Raw genomic sequence first — 18,569 nt, forward strand, 5'->3', positions numbered from 1 at the left:
CTTTACAGCATTTTGTTCTTTGTTACTGTCTGTCTGTTGGGTTTTTCCTACCTCTACCATACTCCTCCATGTCTCTGCTTGGCCTACCGTAGCATCCTTCCTCACAGCACTGGTATTGGAAAACCAGGGGTCTCTAGCTGTACTGATTCCAGCAACATCCTAGTTAATGTACACAGTATAGGATGTAAACATTACAGCTAAATATTTTCTCACTGACTGCTCTCAACATTGGAATACACATGAATACAAACAAGTAATAATAGCAAAAAAGGGAATAGAATATATAGCAAAAACTATAAATAGTAGCAGCAGTAAATCCTTTTTGATATACAATTATTTGTGAATTAAAGTATGCTGAAGTGTTGCTAGTATGTGCTGCATGTGCATTCCATGACACTTGACTCTGCAGTCCACCCTACCTAAGGATTAATTGCATACTGTAAACGTATGTACAGTATGCGTGCTCAATGTTTTATTTTAATATATGACTATCTACATATTCAAAGTAAAGTTCACTACAAATGTCTACAGTACTATGGCTATTGCTATAGGTTTTTGATGTGTTAGACTATATTGCAAGTAGCCTACATCAGTTTTTACCCTAAATCCCACTTTATCTGCTGATGCAATTCAGTAACAGGCTCGTTAACACTTAAATTAACCAATTATCACGAAGCAATGACATTTTAAAATATACTAGGGTTCTATTCTAAGCTTACAACTGTTTAATACAATGTAGACTACTGTCAAAAAAAAAAAAAAACAGGAGCTAACTGGCAGAAGTAGTGTGAAAATGACTTGTGCTAACTGTATTTTCTGTTTTCTTCTTACCTCTGCGGCACTAACTGTCCTCCACTGCAGCAGCCGAATTTAAACCTTAAATTTAAACCTTAATTTAAACCAAATTTAAACTTTACGCATTTAGCAGCGTCAGACTTAAGTCCTTTTTTTCCTTTCTCAAAGTTTTTCTTCACCACCTTTGCTTTTTTACGGTCCATTATCTAGCTTTTACTGAAAATTAGCTTGTGTTGCAATCTCTCTGATGACGTGCTTGATTTTGACTGAATGGTTCGGTCGGCCCATCTTGGGACCAGGCGGCCGTGGCCGACTGGGCAAAATGCTTAACATTTATTTATTATTAACATTATTATTATTATAACCATAGAGAAATCGTGCAAGCGATTAAAAACCCCTCCTATGCGCTGTTGGCCCGTAAAAACAATTTTATTTATATATATTTAGAAAAAATCTGACCGGCCCACATTAAACAAAATGGTCCAGCCCCTCTGGCATTTGCCAGAATTTGCCCCTGATGTTATCTGACTATTCATACTATTATTATTACAGTATCTATTTAAAAAACATAGAGTGCCTTAAAAATAATTATCACAACACTGGTAAAACAGGCTTATACTCATTTTCTCATCCTCCGAATTATGATTTTTAGTCCTGTTTTTATTTTCATTATCATTCAAATAATGAATAAATTTAGAACATGATTAGAATATAATTCTATTTTAAATAACAGCAACAGTAGTGTTTACAACAGCAAAACCACTATACCCTGTAAACTCAATAATAATAATAATAATATAATTCAGTTTCTAATTCCAGAGTAATTAAGAGGTGCAAAGAAAAAATTATTTAACTTTTAAACTTAAATTGGTCTTTTCTGTTCTGTGTTTCTGTATCACTACAGAAGCATCCATTTCGATACACGTATCAGCAAGGAGCACAGTCCTATTAAAAGTCGTGTTCCATATGCCCCTTTTATACTTTGAGCACCTGCCCCTCCAAAGGTTTCTGCACGGCCCTGCAAGACAGAACCAATCAATTACAGAGAGCATTCACTCACTTCTGACAATGCATTCAAACAGGGCTGCTTTTCCCAAAAGTATCATAAGAAACCATTGACGCATTTGGGAACGGCACCCCAGAACAATGCTTATCAGAGGACAGAAGAAAAAAAAAACATATATGTTTGAGTTATTTCACAATAAATAAACTGAAATTGTAGCCTACATAGTTTGTGCAATTACATTTATTTAAATTAAACAAAAGTTCATATTAATCATGTTCTATTATGTAATGTTAATATAAATCATACACTGTCAGAATAAAAAGGTTGCATTTTATGTGTGCAACAGCCTTTCACTGGCAGTCTCTTATGAAAATGAACCATGGTTTTACTAAAGTGACCGTAGTTCAACTATATAGTATTTGTAGATTTCCATGGTTACCACTACAGTAAACATATTTTAACCATGTGTAAACAAAAATATAACCTAATAAGTTGCAATTAAGGCGTGAAATGAATGAATGCGAATGATAAAATGTGTTCCAAATATAAAGTTAAGTGGATATAATTACCCATTTTACTCACAGTAATTTAATAATTTAATACATTTCATAATTTAAAAGTTCAGTTTAGAAGTATTGTATTGGTATAGATATTGACGATACTGACCTTTAAAAAGTATCGGTATCATATCGAAAACAAAATAAGTGGTATCGCCCATCCCTAATCAACTCTGAGCAGAAAAGCACCCAATGTCATTTGCATTTTTTTTTCCATTGTCCAATCAAATTAATGGAGAGGCGGGCATTCCATTGTGATGACGGAAATTTACAGTTGCTGGGAACGTCCAGAGACTGCAATGATGGAGAAGAAACTTGTGGTGGCTGTTGAGGGTTACCCGGAGCTGTCTTTAAAAAAAAATTTAAGTTTCTGCTAGTATGACAGTTGACTTAACAGCAAACCAAAGATTTTAGAGTGTTCACGCTATAATCCTTGATTAGACTGACAGGACAGCTGACTCAGTGGTTGCCTAGCAACATTAAAAACCGCAGCGCACTGCACTTTTACAAAAAGACAACCAAAAAATGGCAGTGCAGTGCACCATGCGTTTTCAAAAATAAAATACACGTTTTGTATGATCGGCTTCTAATACAATAAGCTTTCAATGAAACAACTCAACGTTCCTTTGTTACTAGTTCTAAAGTGATGTTTTCGAATTAGTAACGGAGGCTTGGGTTTAGCTGTTAAACTGTCAATTTGAGATTTGAATCCATGGCGGAAGGAAGTAGTTTGCAGAAAAAAGGGGTTGTAAAGACACTCCGTTTTTGTTTCTTATGTATTTACACACTCGTGTGCCGTCAAACTGTTGTATAAACACAATATCACATTCGTAGTTGTGCGATATGGCTGTATTTCGGCCCGCTGTGATTACCTGCGGCCTCTTGCCTACGGCCGGATCACAGCTGTGCCGATATACATCCATATCGCATGGCTACGAGTGTGATATTGCTCACATATATATATATATATTTATAAAATACATTTAGAATTAATTATGAATTAATATATTGAAGCTTAAAAAACAGTTAATAGCTGATTTGTGTGAGTGTTCAAATGAATAATTTTGATGTAATAACTCAGTACCAGAACATCACACAGCAGTTCTTCAGTTCTTGAGAACCTTCATCTTGATCAAATGAGTGTTTACTATTGTCACTTTGCATTATTGACACTATTTTCCTAATTAATGCTGTTCAGTTGCTTTGACACAATCTGTATTGTTTAGTTTTTTTTTTTTTTTGCTTAAAGTTTTCTCCATTAATGTATGTTTTAATAAATCTGTCATGAAAACAAGTTATTACAGACACCATTGTCATTGTCAACACAACAAACTGGAGTAGAAACATAATTCTGTTATTAAAGAATTAGCATAAAAACTTATATGCAATTTAAATATTTGTACAATCTGATTTATTTTACTCAACAAATGGCTTTTTACCAAGAACACCAAAAGGTCACATCAAACCAAACTGCATCAACAAGTTTAATTTAGCCCTTATAGGGGTTCTTATCTGGGAAGAGTTAATAACTATATGGTAATGCTTCATGTCTTCCTTTGACACATGGTAGATAGTAAAACCTGGCTGATGTTAGATAGCACCACAGTTCGATACAGTCATGATTATCTGTGGCCTGTGAGAGGCCCCTCTGATTGCCCCACTTTGGTATTTGTGCTTCAGGCTTCAAGCAAAACTCCATGCCTGAGGAGAAGGCCAAGAGGCCAGCATACTGCAGAGCCTCTTTAAAAACAGCAGGCTTTGCTGACCCTGTAATGGATTTCCCAGTCTGACTTCACACATAAAACCAAAATGGCTTCCTGGCAGGCCTCTGGAGTCCATCTTCTAAACCATTCCCACTACTCATCCTTCCCTCCTTTAACGTGCCCTCCGCCCTCAACCATGGCCTTGAACTTCATCCCCATCTTAACTTAGGATGTGATCATTAGATTCTGCCTGACACGTTGAATGTTCCTCCAAAGGTTTGCTGACATGAGACAAAGTTCAAAGAGAGTGACCCCAGCCAAACGATCAAACTATGTTCTCCCCCCTCCAGAGAGAAGCATCACAGACAGACGAGGGATATACGAATGCCATATCCCGGGCCTCACCAGATAGATTGACAGAATGATAATTAGATAAAACTGTAAAGATAGATAGATAGATTGATTTAATGAATTTAAGATTAATTTAAGGTATTATCAGTTTCTGAAAGACATGTGTTGTGTAAAATTTAGAAGTTAATGCTTGGAATTGTCTGCTCTGCTCACAATAGGTTGACATTTAGAAGAATTTAAAATAATTTTAGCAGGAGCAGAACAGGTCTCTGAGGTACTCACCATCTGCGGGACTGAGGCCCCTGGCCGCAGAGATCATGGACAGAGAGGGACTGCTGTGCAGTGAGCGGATATAGTCCATGTAGGGGTTAATGTATGGATGTGGGGGGTTAAAAGGTGACTCCACCCCCACTGAAGGGTTCCGGTGTGGCGTGATCCGGATGAGGGAGATATCAGAAAATGCCGGGCTGGCCGCCAATGCAGGAGGACTGGAATCAGAGACAAAGAAAAGCATTTAACCACATTAGGAGTCTTTTTCATATGGTGTATTCTTCCATTCATTCCGTGGGGTGGGATTTTCCAAGTCTTTGGGGTTATTTGCAAAATGTCATGTTAACTGTGCATGTATCCAAAGCACATGCATACATTTAGAGACAAGCATAGAAGTAAACAGAGCTCTGCACAAGCCACAAAAGCTCGGCATGTGATCTATTCATTTTGGATCCCTGCTCCAGGTCTAGTGTCTGCACAGATTGGTGTAGGAGCTTGAGCAGGAAATGAATGGTGACACTATCTATCGGCCTCCATCTGCAGGGCCAAATCACAGAGAGAGCGGGAGGGAAAAAGCCCAAGCTAAATTCCAACTGCTCCCCTCACAGGCATTTTCTAAGATCAAAGCCAACTTTCAACACATCACATTTTAATCAGACAGAGGTGGCCAGGAATTCTCACCACTACCCACAATGCCTTGCCATATTTTCTTGAGATGGTGTCACTCAAGTCAAGATTTTGTTGTTGTTTTCTTAAACAGCCCCTATTCAAGTATTATTATTTGAGTTTTTTTGTGGGTTTGTGTGGGTATATAACAATGTGGGTTTGTGTGACTTAGGATAAAGAAAAACAAAACACACTTAGGTTCTTTCATAATACTATAAGGTATTAAGGCAATGAAATGAATGAAAGAATAAAATAATGAAATGAAAAAATTAAATACAATTAAGAAGATAACTGACTCTTGCAAATACTTCCAAAAAGATGCAAACAGTAAACAAGAAAACTTTTACAGTAAATTCCTGTAGAGAACTTTGACTTCAAGTGACCTCTCTGAAGGACCAGATGGACAGGATGGACCCAATTACACACTACAGCTTGTCCCCTATGAATTCTCTCCTGTCAGCCTCCGGAGTCTACTTCACCAGCCACTAATGAAAAAGTTTGGTCTGTTCCTCATAATGAAGAACAAGAACGGAAGCAACAAAACTTTCTCTTGAAATGCCATCAAACCATTCAAGAGAATTCTGAAGGGTTTAAGGCAAGGTAAAATAACGTCAACAGAGATGCTTTTGTATAGAAGCAATGCAGCATTGAATCTGACTTAGTCGCTCCGTATCAGTCCAAAAAACAATTAATGTGTTCTTTGAAATCATGAAGTCTACATGTAATTTGCATCTACATGCACTGTTGTCATAGTTAACTAAACTATAAAAAAAAAATCGATTTCGTTAACTGAAATAAAGCTGAAATAAAATAAAATAAATAGTAGTAGTAGTAGAAAGAAGACTGAAAATTTGTACTAAAGTTCAAGTACTCTTACATTGCTGAAATAATACTCAATTACAAGTAAAAGTACAGGTGTTAAAAAAGGAATTAAGTAAAAGTACAAAGTACTTTTCTCAAAAACTACTCAGAGTACTAGTTACTTTTTAGCCGTTGATATTTAAAGAACTGTCAAAAACCAATCAAATCGGAGATCCATGGAAAAAAATAAAATATTGCAATACAAATATAACTTTTTTTTCTATTTATTACTTAAAAAAAACTACAGCAAGTGAAATTTTTTACAAGCATACATCTAGCTCAGGGGAGTCCAAACTCGGTCCAGGAGGGCCACTGTCTTGAGTTCAGCTCCAATTAGTGATGGTCGATTCTTGAACGAATCATTCTTTTGAGTCGGTTCTCAGGAAGTAACTGGTCGAGCCGGTTCACAAAATTGAACTGAATCGAACTTTAGATCCAGGTTGATGACGAAAGACGCACAGCCGAAGTAGCATGTCCGACTCAAAAAGAACCCATTGAGCCAGTTCAACCAACTGTCGAAGTTTGCCGAGAGTTACCAAGGACTCAAAAAGAACCAAATGAGCCGGTTCAACCAGAGTGTTGCCGAGAGTTACTGAGGATTCTGATGAGCGAGCTGACGATACTATGCAAGCCTGAGGCACGCACTGGAAATATGACTACTGTTAGAAAATAACATTTTATTAAAACCTGCAAAACCCTTTCTGTCGAGAGATGTAAATAAATAAAATTTACTAATATTTTATTTAGTAAATTTAAATGTACTATTTCTTTAGTCCCACTCCTGCAAGGTTATATTCCGCACCCACCCGCTCCCACTATATATTCACTCTTTGTTCACCCGCTGTCCGCTTAGAATAATTTTCTTTCCGACCCGAACGTTCCCGCTAAATTTAGATCTCGTTTCCAGAATCTCACATTTAAATTTCTGCTACTGAAAGAGAGATAGGCTAACAAATAAAAGTGTAGTCTGCACAAAATTGTAGGCCTATTTTATTTTATTCGTCTTGTCAAGAGTCTTGAATTTATTGACTTTGACTTGAATTTATATGAATTATCTTAAGACACAAAATTCGTTAAATATTTTATGCAACACAGTAGGAAAAAAGTGTCAGAGAAAATAAAAATGTGCAAAAAATGTATTTCTTATTTTTATTCGCCTTGTCAAGATACAATTCGTTTAACATTTACAACACAATAGGAAAAAAGTGTTGCAGAGAGAAAAAAAAATAATGTAGGTTGAACAAAAATTGCCTGTTAGCTATTTTTATTCGTCTTGTCAAAATTCTAAATTCGTTTGACATTTTTCTGTTAACACAGTAGGAAAAGTGTCGCAGAGGAAAATAAATAAATACGACACCTGTCATTTAAAATGATAGGCTAAGCAAAATATAAACAAAACCGAGTTGAACTCCTTCATGGAGAGTGCATCCACACTTTGCTCCATCCTTATTCTGCTCTGTCACTCATCGACAACCTGCCTGTTCTGTCTGAGGGCCGTATATTTACCACCGGTACAGCCTGTTCTGAGCATCGTTATGCACATGCTGCGCACAGACCGCACAAACGCGTGACGCAGAAAGCATGCGTGCAGCGCATGCATAACAGTCCTGAGGCAAGCTGTACCGGTGGTCAATAAGAATAAAGCGCAGATATGCTGTTCTGAATGGACGTCGGGAACGGGATATTGTTAGACCGCCCGCTCCCGTTCAAATTACACCAGAGTGTACCGACCGCTACCACCGCGTTTTCACATTACAGTGTCTGTTATGTGTGCTGTAGGTGCGAAACTTTTAGGAATCTTATCCAAGTTGTAGGCTAGTCAATACTGGTCAGTCGTATCTGACATAATCATAATCGGATCCGTGAATGAAACTGACCACTGACACCATTAAGTGAATGAAGGGCAATAATCAGCAATATGCATTCACACAAACAACTTTTTTATTTTAATGTATAATATGTGTTGACACAAATGACTTCATTTGAATGTTTCATTGATACAACATGGCACTGGGTTGTTAGAAAAGTAGTGACATCATTACTTGATTGTGTCAGGGACCGATGAATCAGCTTTTTGAACCTCTTCAATGAGCCGAACTGTCCGAAAAGAACCGGTTCGCGGAAATGAACCGGACTTTGCATCACTAGGCTCGTTCGAGATGCATCGGCGCTGCGCAGACCGATCGGCTTATGACATCAAAATACCGCGAGAGCAGTGGCGTGCGGTGGTGTTTTAAAATGTGGAGGCAGTTATAAATAATATATATAATTCATGTCCTTGTTACACTTAATGTTTACACAATGCAAATAGCTATAGATTCTATTTACACCTAGCAGTATTTCCTGCTATTATACTACTTATTGCAGATAGTGACAATTATCTGCACCTCAGTATTGTAACACATTATAAAACAGTATGCAATAATAACAATAACAACGACGTGATATATGATTTGAAAAGTAGAAAAAAAAGTTAGGCAAAATGCGAACCCCGGTCGATCGCGTCAAAAATGACTTCAACACGTACTTTACCATCTGTGCCACTGGAGCTGTTACTAGACGATAGTCTTTTATAATGCTTTATAAACACACGTTGATGGGCGGAGTTAGTGTAAATAGCCTCTGCCAACAAGGCGGGCTATTTGCACTTGTAAATAGACACTCAGTTTTTTATTTGTGAACTGATTGATGAACAAATTTAAGTAAAATTTTCAGTCATCTTATAAAAAATGAGCCATCCTACTTTTAAAATCACTTGCTATGACAACTACTAAAAACTTTAGTATCATGAAATTCTTGCAAAACTTTAAAAAACATTATTGAAAAAAAAATGGACGTTTCATATCATAATAAAATAATAATAAAATTATTACACTCCAGTCTGAAAAACCTGCATGTGATTTGGCATTTCTTTATATTTACACAGTTTACTAATGCTGGTCAAATGTGCCATTAATGTACTGACACAAAAATATATAGTGTATTATATACAGATATAACTGATGTAAATGACAAAAAGGCTGATGTCTCTATTCATTGTCACAGAAGCAAAGCAGCAGATGCTATAAATAAAAACAGTTAACAATGTTATTGAATAGAATATATTAAAACCGCTATTGACATAGGTCTATTCTTATAGGCTACACAGACAAAACAGTCGGAGATGCATTTATGCATTTTTTTTCTATTATACGCATTAGTAGTAAATCAAGACTTCGCAAGTTCTCATGTAAAATAAAATAATAAAAAAGTAAAGAGTAAAGAACTCTCAACATTAGGCTACTAAAAAGGTCAGTTTAATCTCGCAAAAACTCCCGTTAATAAAAAAACTGACTGCACAATTAATCTCTTACTCTGCATCTTTGTTGTTTATGATGAATTCTGTGCTTGCACATACACCGCTTTTATTATTATTGCAGCTTAGATTTGCCACAAGGAAAATGCGTATGCCTGCTCAGACTCTGACGTGGCGGTAAGTACTTTTCCACGTCAAAGACCGTTTTTATAAATATGAACGTTGCCGTAGATTTTAGTGTATGCACACTCTAAGATCAAATCTGTGCGTACGCACATTTTATAAATGAGGCCCCTGGTCTTCTTTCCCACGTACTGCCAAAGCAGAAGCAGTAGCATTAGCCGTTATGCTTTTCTGGCTAAAGGTTTCAGGCTTGCCTTCAAGTGGTTTTGCCCACACTCCCTCGATATGCAACTAGCCCATTATCACATTTTAATGTCGCAAGGTCACGTCACATCACATACTCAGTAACGAATTGTGATTGTAAAAGTAGTGAAGTAGATTACTTTGATTAATTTGTACTTAAGTACAAGTAAAATTGACATAAAAATATACTCATGAAAGTACAAGTACCCGAAAATTACAGTAACGTAAGTAGTTGTAATTTGTTATCTCCACCACTGAATATTACAAATAAAAATGAAAGATAAAAGCTAAATAGAAAAATAAATAAATAAAATGATTAAAAATGGCAAAAGCACATAAAATGTTAAAAACTATACAAAATTACTCAAACTAAAATGAAAACTGAAAATATAAAAATAAAAGCTATTATTAAAATTATAATAGTATGTAAATAATTGTAAAATAACCAAATCAAACAAATTTGAAAAGTTTTCTGCTCCTTGAAGGCATTTTCACACTAAGCGTGACAAGATAAAGTGAAGCAAATTACAGATGAACCGTGCCTACACACGTACGATAGGTGGCACTGACTGAAAATCCAGTTTTAATCGAAAAATCATTTTACGCCTGCACACTAGGTGGCGCAAACCACTATTGAGCTAATCGGCCTACAGACTTTTACCACAGAGTTGAAGAAGCACTTAAATATTGGCGCATAGAACCACAAGGCACATAAACTGTTAAAAAGCCAGGCACAGTTTTAGAGGGGTGCTAGAGGATGCTAAGAACCCTTTGTTGAGACTGTAAAACTAGGAAATTGACAAAACAGATTTGGCAAATGCTCCAATGCGTATTTGTGTTCACGTTCTGTGGAGTGTCAAAGGTTTCTATTTACAATGTGTTTTGCAGTGTAACCAGGGTTTGAAATTAAACTTTTTCACTCACCAGCCAATTTGGCTACTAAATTTTTAAGTTACCGGCCATTCATAATTTCTACTAGCCAAAAAAATTTAACAAATAAATTATGAAAAAAAGGCCAGAGGTAAGCCAACAGCTTGAGGCTGTCCACACTGGATGCGACAAAGTGACCGTTGCAAATCATTTGTACTTTGTCAAACAGTAGGCCTACGTCATAAATAGAACGAGGCATCAGTTTACTGTCGGGGATTTGTTGTGCTGTGCTGCGCCACATCCAGTGTAGGCCGCATCACCGATTATAATGGGTTCTATCTATGGGATTATCTGGTGTAGACACGATGCGAGTCTTCAGGCATTTTTTGACTTTTCGTTATTGCTTCAATGCAAAGGAACCCAGTGTGCCCGCCACACCATTATTTGTTGCGTAGTGACGGGTACAGGGCTGGACAAAATTCGTCCCTGGACAAATCCAGCCTACCTGGCCCTCAAGGTCCCCTGTGAATGTTTTGCTGTGTTATAGGGCCTTCAATTGGAGTAAGTAAATAAATAAATAAATGAGTTACCAAACCATTTTGGTTACTCTTGATTTCTACTGTATGGACAAACATTTCTTGAAATTCTCAAAATATCTTCTTTTATGTTCCACAGAAGAAAGAAATTCATACAGGTTTGGAATGACATGATGCTGAGTAGCCTAAATGATGACAGTTTTCATTTTTTCACTCTTATAAATCGGGGCGGAATAATCTGCGGCCTGTTATGCATCAAACTAATGTCTATCAATGCAAGCAAGTGTCATTTGGTCAGTACTTGTCTTTTGAATATCTAGGGATTGTATTAAAAGGTGCTCCACGCATTCTGTTTATCATTATTTACAGGCCTCCAAAATACTCTCCAGCCTTTCTTGAAGAGTTCACAGAAATGCTATCAATGCTCTCCTCAGAGTTTGACTGTTTTGCTATTGCAGGGGATTTTAATATTCACATAGATAATGCAGAAAACAAAACTACAAAATCAATTATAACTGTTTTAAACACTTTTGACCTGATTCAGCATGTTCATGGACCCACACACAATCGTGGACATACTCTAGATTTAATCATCAGTAGACGTCCAAACATTCCATCCATTGTTATTAAGGACGTAGCACTATCTGATCACTTCTGTATTTTCTTTGATATATTGATCTCTGCTACCACTGAGTCTAGATCTGTCTCTGTCAGAAAGAGATGCATTAACAAAAACATTAAAAACACTCCATGTGCTATTTATGGAGGTTATATCTCTAACACCAAGCATTTCTGCAGACTCTGTTGATCTTCTCCTTGATTCCTTTAACTCAAAAGTAAAAAATGTTATTGATGACATTGCTCCTGTGAAAGTCAGCAAGAAGACTGGCAGACAGAAATCAGCTTGGAGAAAATCAACAGCAGTTCAGAGTATGAAAAGACAATGCAGAAAAGCTGAGCGGATGTGGCGGAAGATATATTTGCTTAAATTCTAATTCTGGCAAAATATCAGTGCTGGTACTACTAGATCTCCGTGTTGCGTTTGACACTGTCGATCATAACATACTACTAGAGCGACTGGAAAACTGGGTCGGGCTTTCTGGGATGGTAATCAAATGGTTCAGGTCATACTTAGAAAGGAGAGGTTATTATGTGAGTATAGGAGAGCATAAGTAAAAGTGGACGTCCATGACATGCGGAGTCCCACAAGGCTCAGTTCTTGCACCGCTCTTGTTTAGCCTGTATATGCTCCCACTAAGTCAAATAATGTGAAATAACCAAATTGCCTATCACAGCTATGCTGATGATACCCAAATTTACCTAGTCTTATCGCCAAATGACTACAGCCCCATTGACTCCCTCTGCCAATGCATTGACGAAATTAACAGTTGGATGTGCCAGAACTTAAAACTTGTTCATGCCTTTATCAGCAGCAGGGTGGACTATTGTAATGGTCTTCTCACCGGCCTTCAAAAGAAGACCATTAGACAGCTGCAGCTCATCCACTATGTTGCTGCCAGAATTCTGAATACAACCAGAAAATCTGAGCATATCACACCAGTCCTCAGGTCCTTACACTGGCTTCCAGTTATATTTAGGAATTATTTTAAAGTACTTTTACTCATTTATAAATCACTCAATGGCCTAGGACCTAAATACATAGCAGATATGTTCACTGAATATAAACCAAACAGACCACTCAGATCATTAGGATAGAGTCAGTTAGAAGTACCAAGGGTTCACACAAAACAAGGGGAGTCCGCTTTTAGTTATTATGCCGCCCGCAGTTGGAATCAGCTTCCAGAAGAGATCAGATGTGCTAAAACATTAGTCACATTTAAATGCAGACTCAAAACTCATCTGTTTAGCTGTGCATTTATTGAATGAGCACTGTGCAATGTCCGAACTGATTGCACTATATTTTATGTATAAACATTTTCTATTCTTAACTGTTTTAAATTCATTTTAAACCTCTTAAATCAATTTTTAAATCATTTTCAAAGTTTTTAAATTCCTTGTTTTATTGTTGTGATAATTTTTTTATTATTAATATTTTATGTAAAGCACTTTGAAATACCATTGTGTATGAAATGTGCTATATAAATAAACTTGCCTTGTGTTGCAGGCGGCCATCTCCCCTGTGCGCTTCAGCACGCTGAAGAGCTTTTTCCCTAAATGAGCATTCACGGGTGCGTCTTTTTAAAGACGACGTTGCATCTGGCAAACACGACGTTGCATCTTTGTAAAGACGACGTTGCATCTTGCTACAGACAACGTATCACCCGTGTGTTTCTGGATGCGGTCGATACCTGGTGTTGGGTGATGGTCACGATCGCTGCCTCACGTGTCTTGGCATTAAGCATGTTGAGGTGGCGTCCGTGGAGGAGTCATGTTCTCATGACAGATAAGATCATGGAAGATGACCATCTCATAGTTGCGGGCCACGCTCCGTTACCTCAAACAGGGCGGAGCTCTGTTGTCTCTGCCTGTCTCTGTATCTAGTTCTCGTCACGGCGGCAGTCAGGCGGGGGCTACTTCAGGCAGTAGCACGGTCGGTCTGAGGGTAACAGTGATGGCAAACCCTCCAGGGAACCAACCCTTGGGGGCCCATCATTCCTCTTGCACTCCACAACCTGTTGAGCTGCCAAAGGAACGTGTTGGGCCGTCTACAAGGAGCGTACCAGCAGTATCCTTCTGCACTCCTCCCGACGATCGGATGTCGATCGCTGCATCGGAGGTGAGCCAGAGCTTTCTGGAGAGGAAGATTCAGCTGTGCTGCTGCCCTCTGGGACTGTAGCAATGCCTTAATCGGATCCGGAAATGTCAGCTATGCTTTCCCAGGCCACTGTGAGGGTAGGGCTTGAGTGGAGACCTCCACCGTGTCCCGAGCCCTCAAGGTTGGTTCTTTGGGGTGGCCCGCGCTGGTTCTCAGCACCCCGCCCCGGTGCCATTCTTCTCCGAGGTGCATGAGGGGTCTTACCAGGTTGTGGAAGGCACCTTTTTCTGCCGTAAACTGACCTGCTAACTCCTCCTCCCTCACCACTCTTGACGGTGGTGCAGCTAGGGGCTAGTGATGTGACATTTGAACTGAGGCATCGGAGCTTGTGTCGGGAATAAATGGATGTGCCAGATGAAGCCTCGATTCGAAGCTTGTGTTATTAACATAGTAATCACGTGACCAATGTCAAACGAAGCTTCACTTTCTGTCCAGTCACGTGCGCGATTCACTTTGCATGTCGATATGTTCGATCCCCCAGATCTTACTTTATGAATAAGTTTTAGTTCGGACTTATTCAGTTACATTTTAGAGACCCAGTCATACAAGTAATATGAAGAATACAAATTATTTCAGGAAAATTTAATATTTGTCATATGCAATTCATATGTGTATGTTATTCTTCTATTACATCATATTGATATTCATACTGGTATGAAATTGCACAGTATAATGGGTAAATTAATTGATCAGAGACAGAAATTCAACAAAAACAAACACACACACTGTTAGGCTTTTATTTGTGCACGTAACTTGAATCGATCTATGGAATGTGTGGAGGATGCTTTGTGCTATGGAGCGTCTTTAACAGGCTTTTGGCTGCTTTACTTTTTACTAACCAGCAGGTGGCGCTGTTTTCGACACTCTCAAAGCTTTTAATCTTTTCCCGAAACAGTCAGAGGAAAGCCTCAGTGCTTCATGAGGCTTAATTTTCCCATCACTACTAGGGGGTATACGGGGGTCCCCCCGGTGGAGAGGTCGGTTGCGATGCAGTAGTGTCCTAATACCACCTCGCAGCTTTGAGCAAGCGATGGCGTGGGGCTGGGTGTAGTCAGGATGACCCATCCATCCAGGACCCCTGGGTTTTTTGGAGTCGGAAGGTTCTGAGGTCACTTCGTGCCATTCACATTACGGGTCTGCTCAACCGTGCGGCCAACGAGCTGCGCTCACGGGAGAATGGAGAGTCCATCCCCAGATGGTCCAGTTGATTTGGAGACATTTCGGAGCCGCTCAGCTAGACCTGTTTGCCTCTCCAGAAACCTTTCACTGCCAGTTGTTCTACTCCCTGACCGAGGGAACACTCGGCACGGACACACTGGTACACAGCTGGTCGCGGGACCTGCACAAGTATGCGTTTCCCCCAGTGAGCCTTCTCGCACAGACGCTGTGCAAGGTCAGGGAGGATGAGGAACAGGTCCTGCTTGTGGCAACGTATTGGACCACCCTGGCTTATCATGCACAGGGTGTGCCCTGCCCGCTTAGGTTGCGAGCTCATTCTACTAGAAGTGTGCATCCTCCTGGGTGCTGGCTTGTGGCACCTTGCTGACAGATATTTTTTGAGCTGCGGGCTGGGCAACCCACAACACGTTTGCTAGATTCTATAGCCTTCGTGTGGAGCCGGTATCCTCCTGTGTTCGCACCTCAAATGGGTAAGAAGCAATGAGAGGCCCCAGTTTAGTGTCGGCTTGCTAAAACTGCTCCAGAGAGTCCGTACTGTAGACCCTGTCGAGCTCCTCCATCCCCTCGGCAGCCAGACGTGGCAGAATGTCCAGCGCCAGGCCCTCACTCGATGAATCTGTGAGAACCGGTAGAGGGCTGGGTTCCACATGTAGAGACCTAAGGGGATCCCATATGTGTAAAGTCCACGTTATAGCCTCAGAGCCCGTGTTTCGGCAGACGTCTGCCATTTTCAAGAGGGTTACAATCACCTCTAATCTTCCATATGCACCTAAACGGTTGTTCATATGTGTACGTGCTTCCGAAACCTCCTTTGGGAAGGATGGGGCTTCCGCAACGTTCCTGTTCCAAGTGGAACGGGTACGTTTTCTCAGTGTTATCCAATCTCACTGAGTGGGTAGTGCTACGACAATGGTGACTGATCTTCTTGTTGTGAGCCCTGGCCTACAGCAAAAAGGGGGTGCAGGATGCTCACACAGGACACTGGAAGGGGCAGCATCCATGGCGCTTTGGTCACAACGTGACTCATAGTGACCGATTGAAAGGGAACGTCTCGGTTACATATGTAACCCTCGTTCCCTGAAGGAGAGAACAGAGACGTCACGTCGCCACGGCTGCTGTACCACCGCTGAGTGGCCAGGTTACCGGCTCGGCTCCTCAGTGAAAACCTGGTATGCGTTGCACCTGCTGCCTTTTTATGCTCACACTGTGATCAGCGGCAGCTGGATTCAATCATCACTTGCCTATGTCCATTGGCTCATTTAGTTTACACTCGAAGTGGCTTGGTCTCTCGAAGCGAGATCCCAATTTGTCGGTCACAATGTGACGTCTGTTCCCTCCTTCAGGGAATGAGGATTACATACTCTCATTATAACAAACAAAGAGTGTAGATGCGATAAATAAGAGATTAATTGTGCAGTGTCAACAGCTTCATTTGTTATAATGGAACTTTGTGAGATCACAATGAACTGTCAATCATCACTTGCCTATGTCCATTGGCTCATTTAGTTTACACTCGAAGTGGCTTGGTCTCTCGAAGCGAGATCCCAATTTGTCGGTCACAATGTGACGTCTCTGTTCCCTCCTTCAGGGAATGAGGATTACATACTCTCATTATAACAAACAAAGAGTGTAGATGCGATAAATAAGAGATTAATTGTGCAGTGTCAACAGCTTCATTTGTTATAATGGAACTTTGTGAGATCACAATGAACTGAAGTGATTTTTTTAGTGATTATAAAAGGAACACTCTTTTTTTTCTGGACACATACACACTGCAAAGTTTCAGGAATGTAGTTTTTCACTACTGTACGGAAATAAGTTTACAAGGTTGCTCAACATCTTCCTGTAGCATAGAGCAGGCTCGCAATAGGACTTTACAACAAGTATACAGTCATATTCTACTTCACAGTACTTTGAAGATGAAAGTATCTGCCAGGTTCACATATTAAGGAATTTGTGTTTAGCTTTGGGAAGATCTGAGTCAACCGCTTGCCATGCTTTCTCACTGAGCACTATGGGGCATTTTGCACGTCTTCAATCACAAGACATGTTTATACTTCCTCCCATAACACACACTCCCATATCCATGCTACAGCATACCGGTAGCAGGCATGCATGTGTGAGTGACAGCACCCTCATGGTGTGTCTTCACAATCAGTAAACATCAGCTACTAACTACTAAAGAAACAAACACACACACATGCCATATCAATGGTCTGAGAAGTACTGTATGGCCCCTATCGCCCAAACTATGGCCCCTGTTTCCCAAACTAAACACACAAGTACTCACACACGCACACAAACACACACATTTTCAAGATGAATCTTTTGACTATTGTGATAAAAGGACCTACAATGATTATTTATCTCCTATCATGACACTTTACTACAAAATCAATATTTGCAATAGTAGCTTTCACACTGCTACAAAATCAATTGCCCTCAGCAGTGGCAAAAAACTAACAAACCTAACATGAACTGTGCTGAATTTACACCCCCTCAAACACATAATTCGATTGCAGCCATTTCAAAATGCCTCACAGTACCTTTAGTGGTAACTTTACACATTGATTCTTAACTTGTTTTAGAAGGTACAGGAAGACAAACAGCCTTTTGTTTCTTCATTCCAGTGAGGCTACCATTTTTTTGTGTAGCAAAGCATTACAGGATGATTAAGCGTTCTAACATGGAGGATAGTACAACTGATAGCAGAATAGATGATAGTACTTTTTGAGGCCACAGTTTTCTTTCATAAATAGAAAGTTCAAAAGAATATAATTTATCTGAAAAAAAAATATTTAGTAACATTATAAATGTCATTACTGTCACTCGTTGTCCATTTATTGTCAAATATTTATTTCTTTTAAAAAAAAACTTTTTGAACAATAGTATATATAGTTTAGTCATGAAACTCTACATGGTGCAGGCTGATGGGTTGTTAACGTAACTGATGATATTCAGAGAGTTAAATGACTTGGCACAAGCTGATTGGTTCATGCTGCATATGCAGCCAATGAGCTTACTGCCTTGCATTTATATGGATAGTTAGCATTCACTAGAGATTCCTGCAGCGCGCTTTCAGAGTTTCTCTGAAACCCTCCACCTTCCCCAGCTCCATCTGTATAGATCTGCTACCGGTTATTTTATATGCTATTTGTGCAGCAGCAGTATGTCTTAAATACTCACGGCACCATATCGACATATACATTGGCAGAAGCAAGTTCCTGTACTTGCTTGCAGCAGCATCAATAATCTACAACTACAGCAATAACCAACAGCAGCAGCAATTCAGCAGCAGCAGCAGCGCAGCAGATCTATTCCGCCAAGACCAAATACAT

The 18,569-nt window shown here is 39.4% G+C and overlaps 1 protein-coding gene across 1 annotated transcript in view; it reads right to left on the reverse strand.

Moving 5' to 3' along the window:
* LOC107598195 (transcriptional activator GLI3-like) overlaps window positions 1-18,569 on the reverse strand; it is a 110,901-nt gene that overhangs the window by 60,467 nt on the left and 31,865 nt on the right. Inside the window, exon 2 of the mRNA XM_016289468.1 lies at window positions 4,695-4,900. Within this exon, the coding sequence (XP_016144954.1) occupies window positions 4,695-4,773 (79 nt within the window). The 5' untranslated portion in view covers window positions 4,774-4,900. The remainder of the gene's footprint in view (window positions 1-4,694; window positions 4,901-18,569) is intronic.

Source organism: Sinocyclocheilus grahami, unplaced genomic scaffold, assembly GCF_001515645.1.
Source record: "Sinocyclocheilus grahami isolate Dianchi unplaced genomic scaffold, SAMN03320097.WGS_v1.1 scaffold247.1, whole genome shotgun sequence".
Classification (NCBI taxonomy): domain Eukaryota; kingdom Metazoa; phylum Chordata; class Actinopteri; order Cypriniformes; family Cyprinidae; genus Sinocyclocheilus; species Sinocyclocheilus grahami.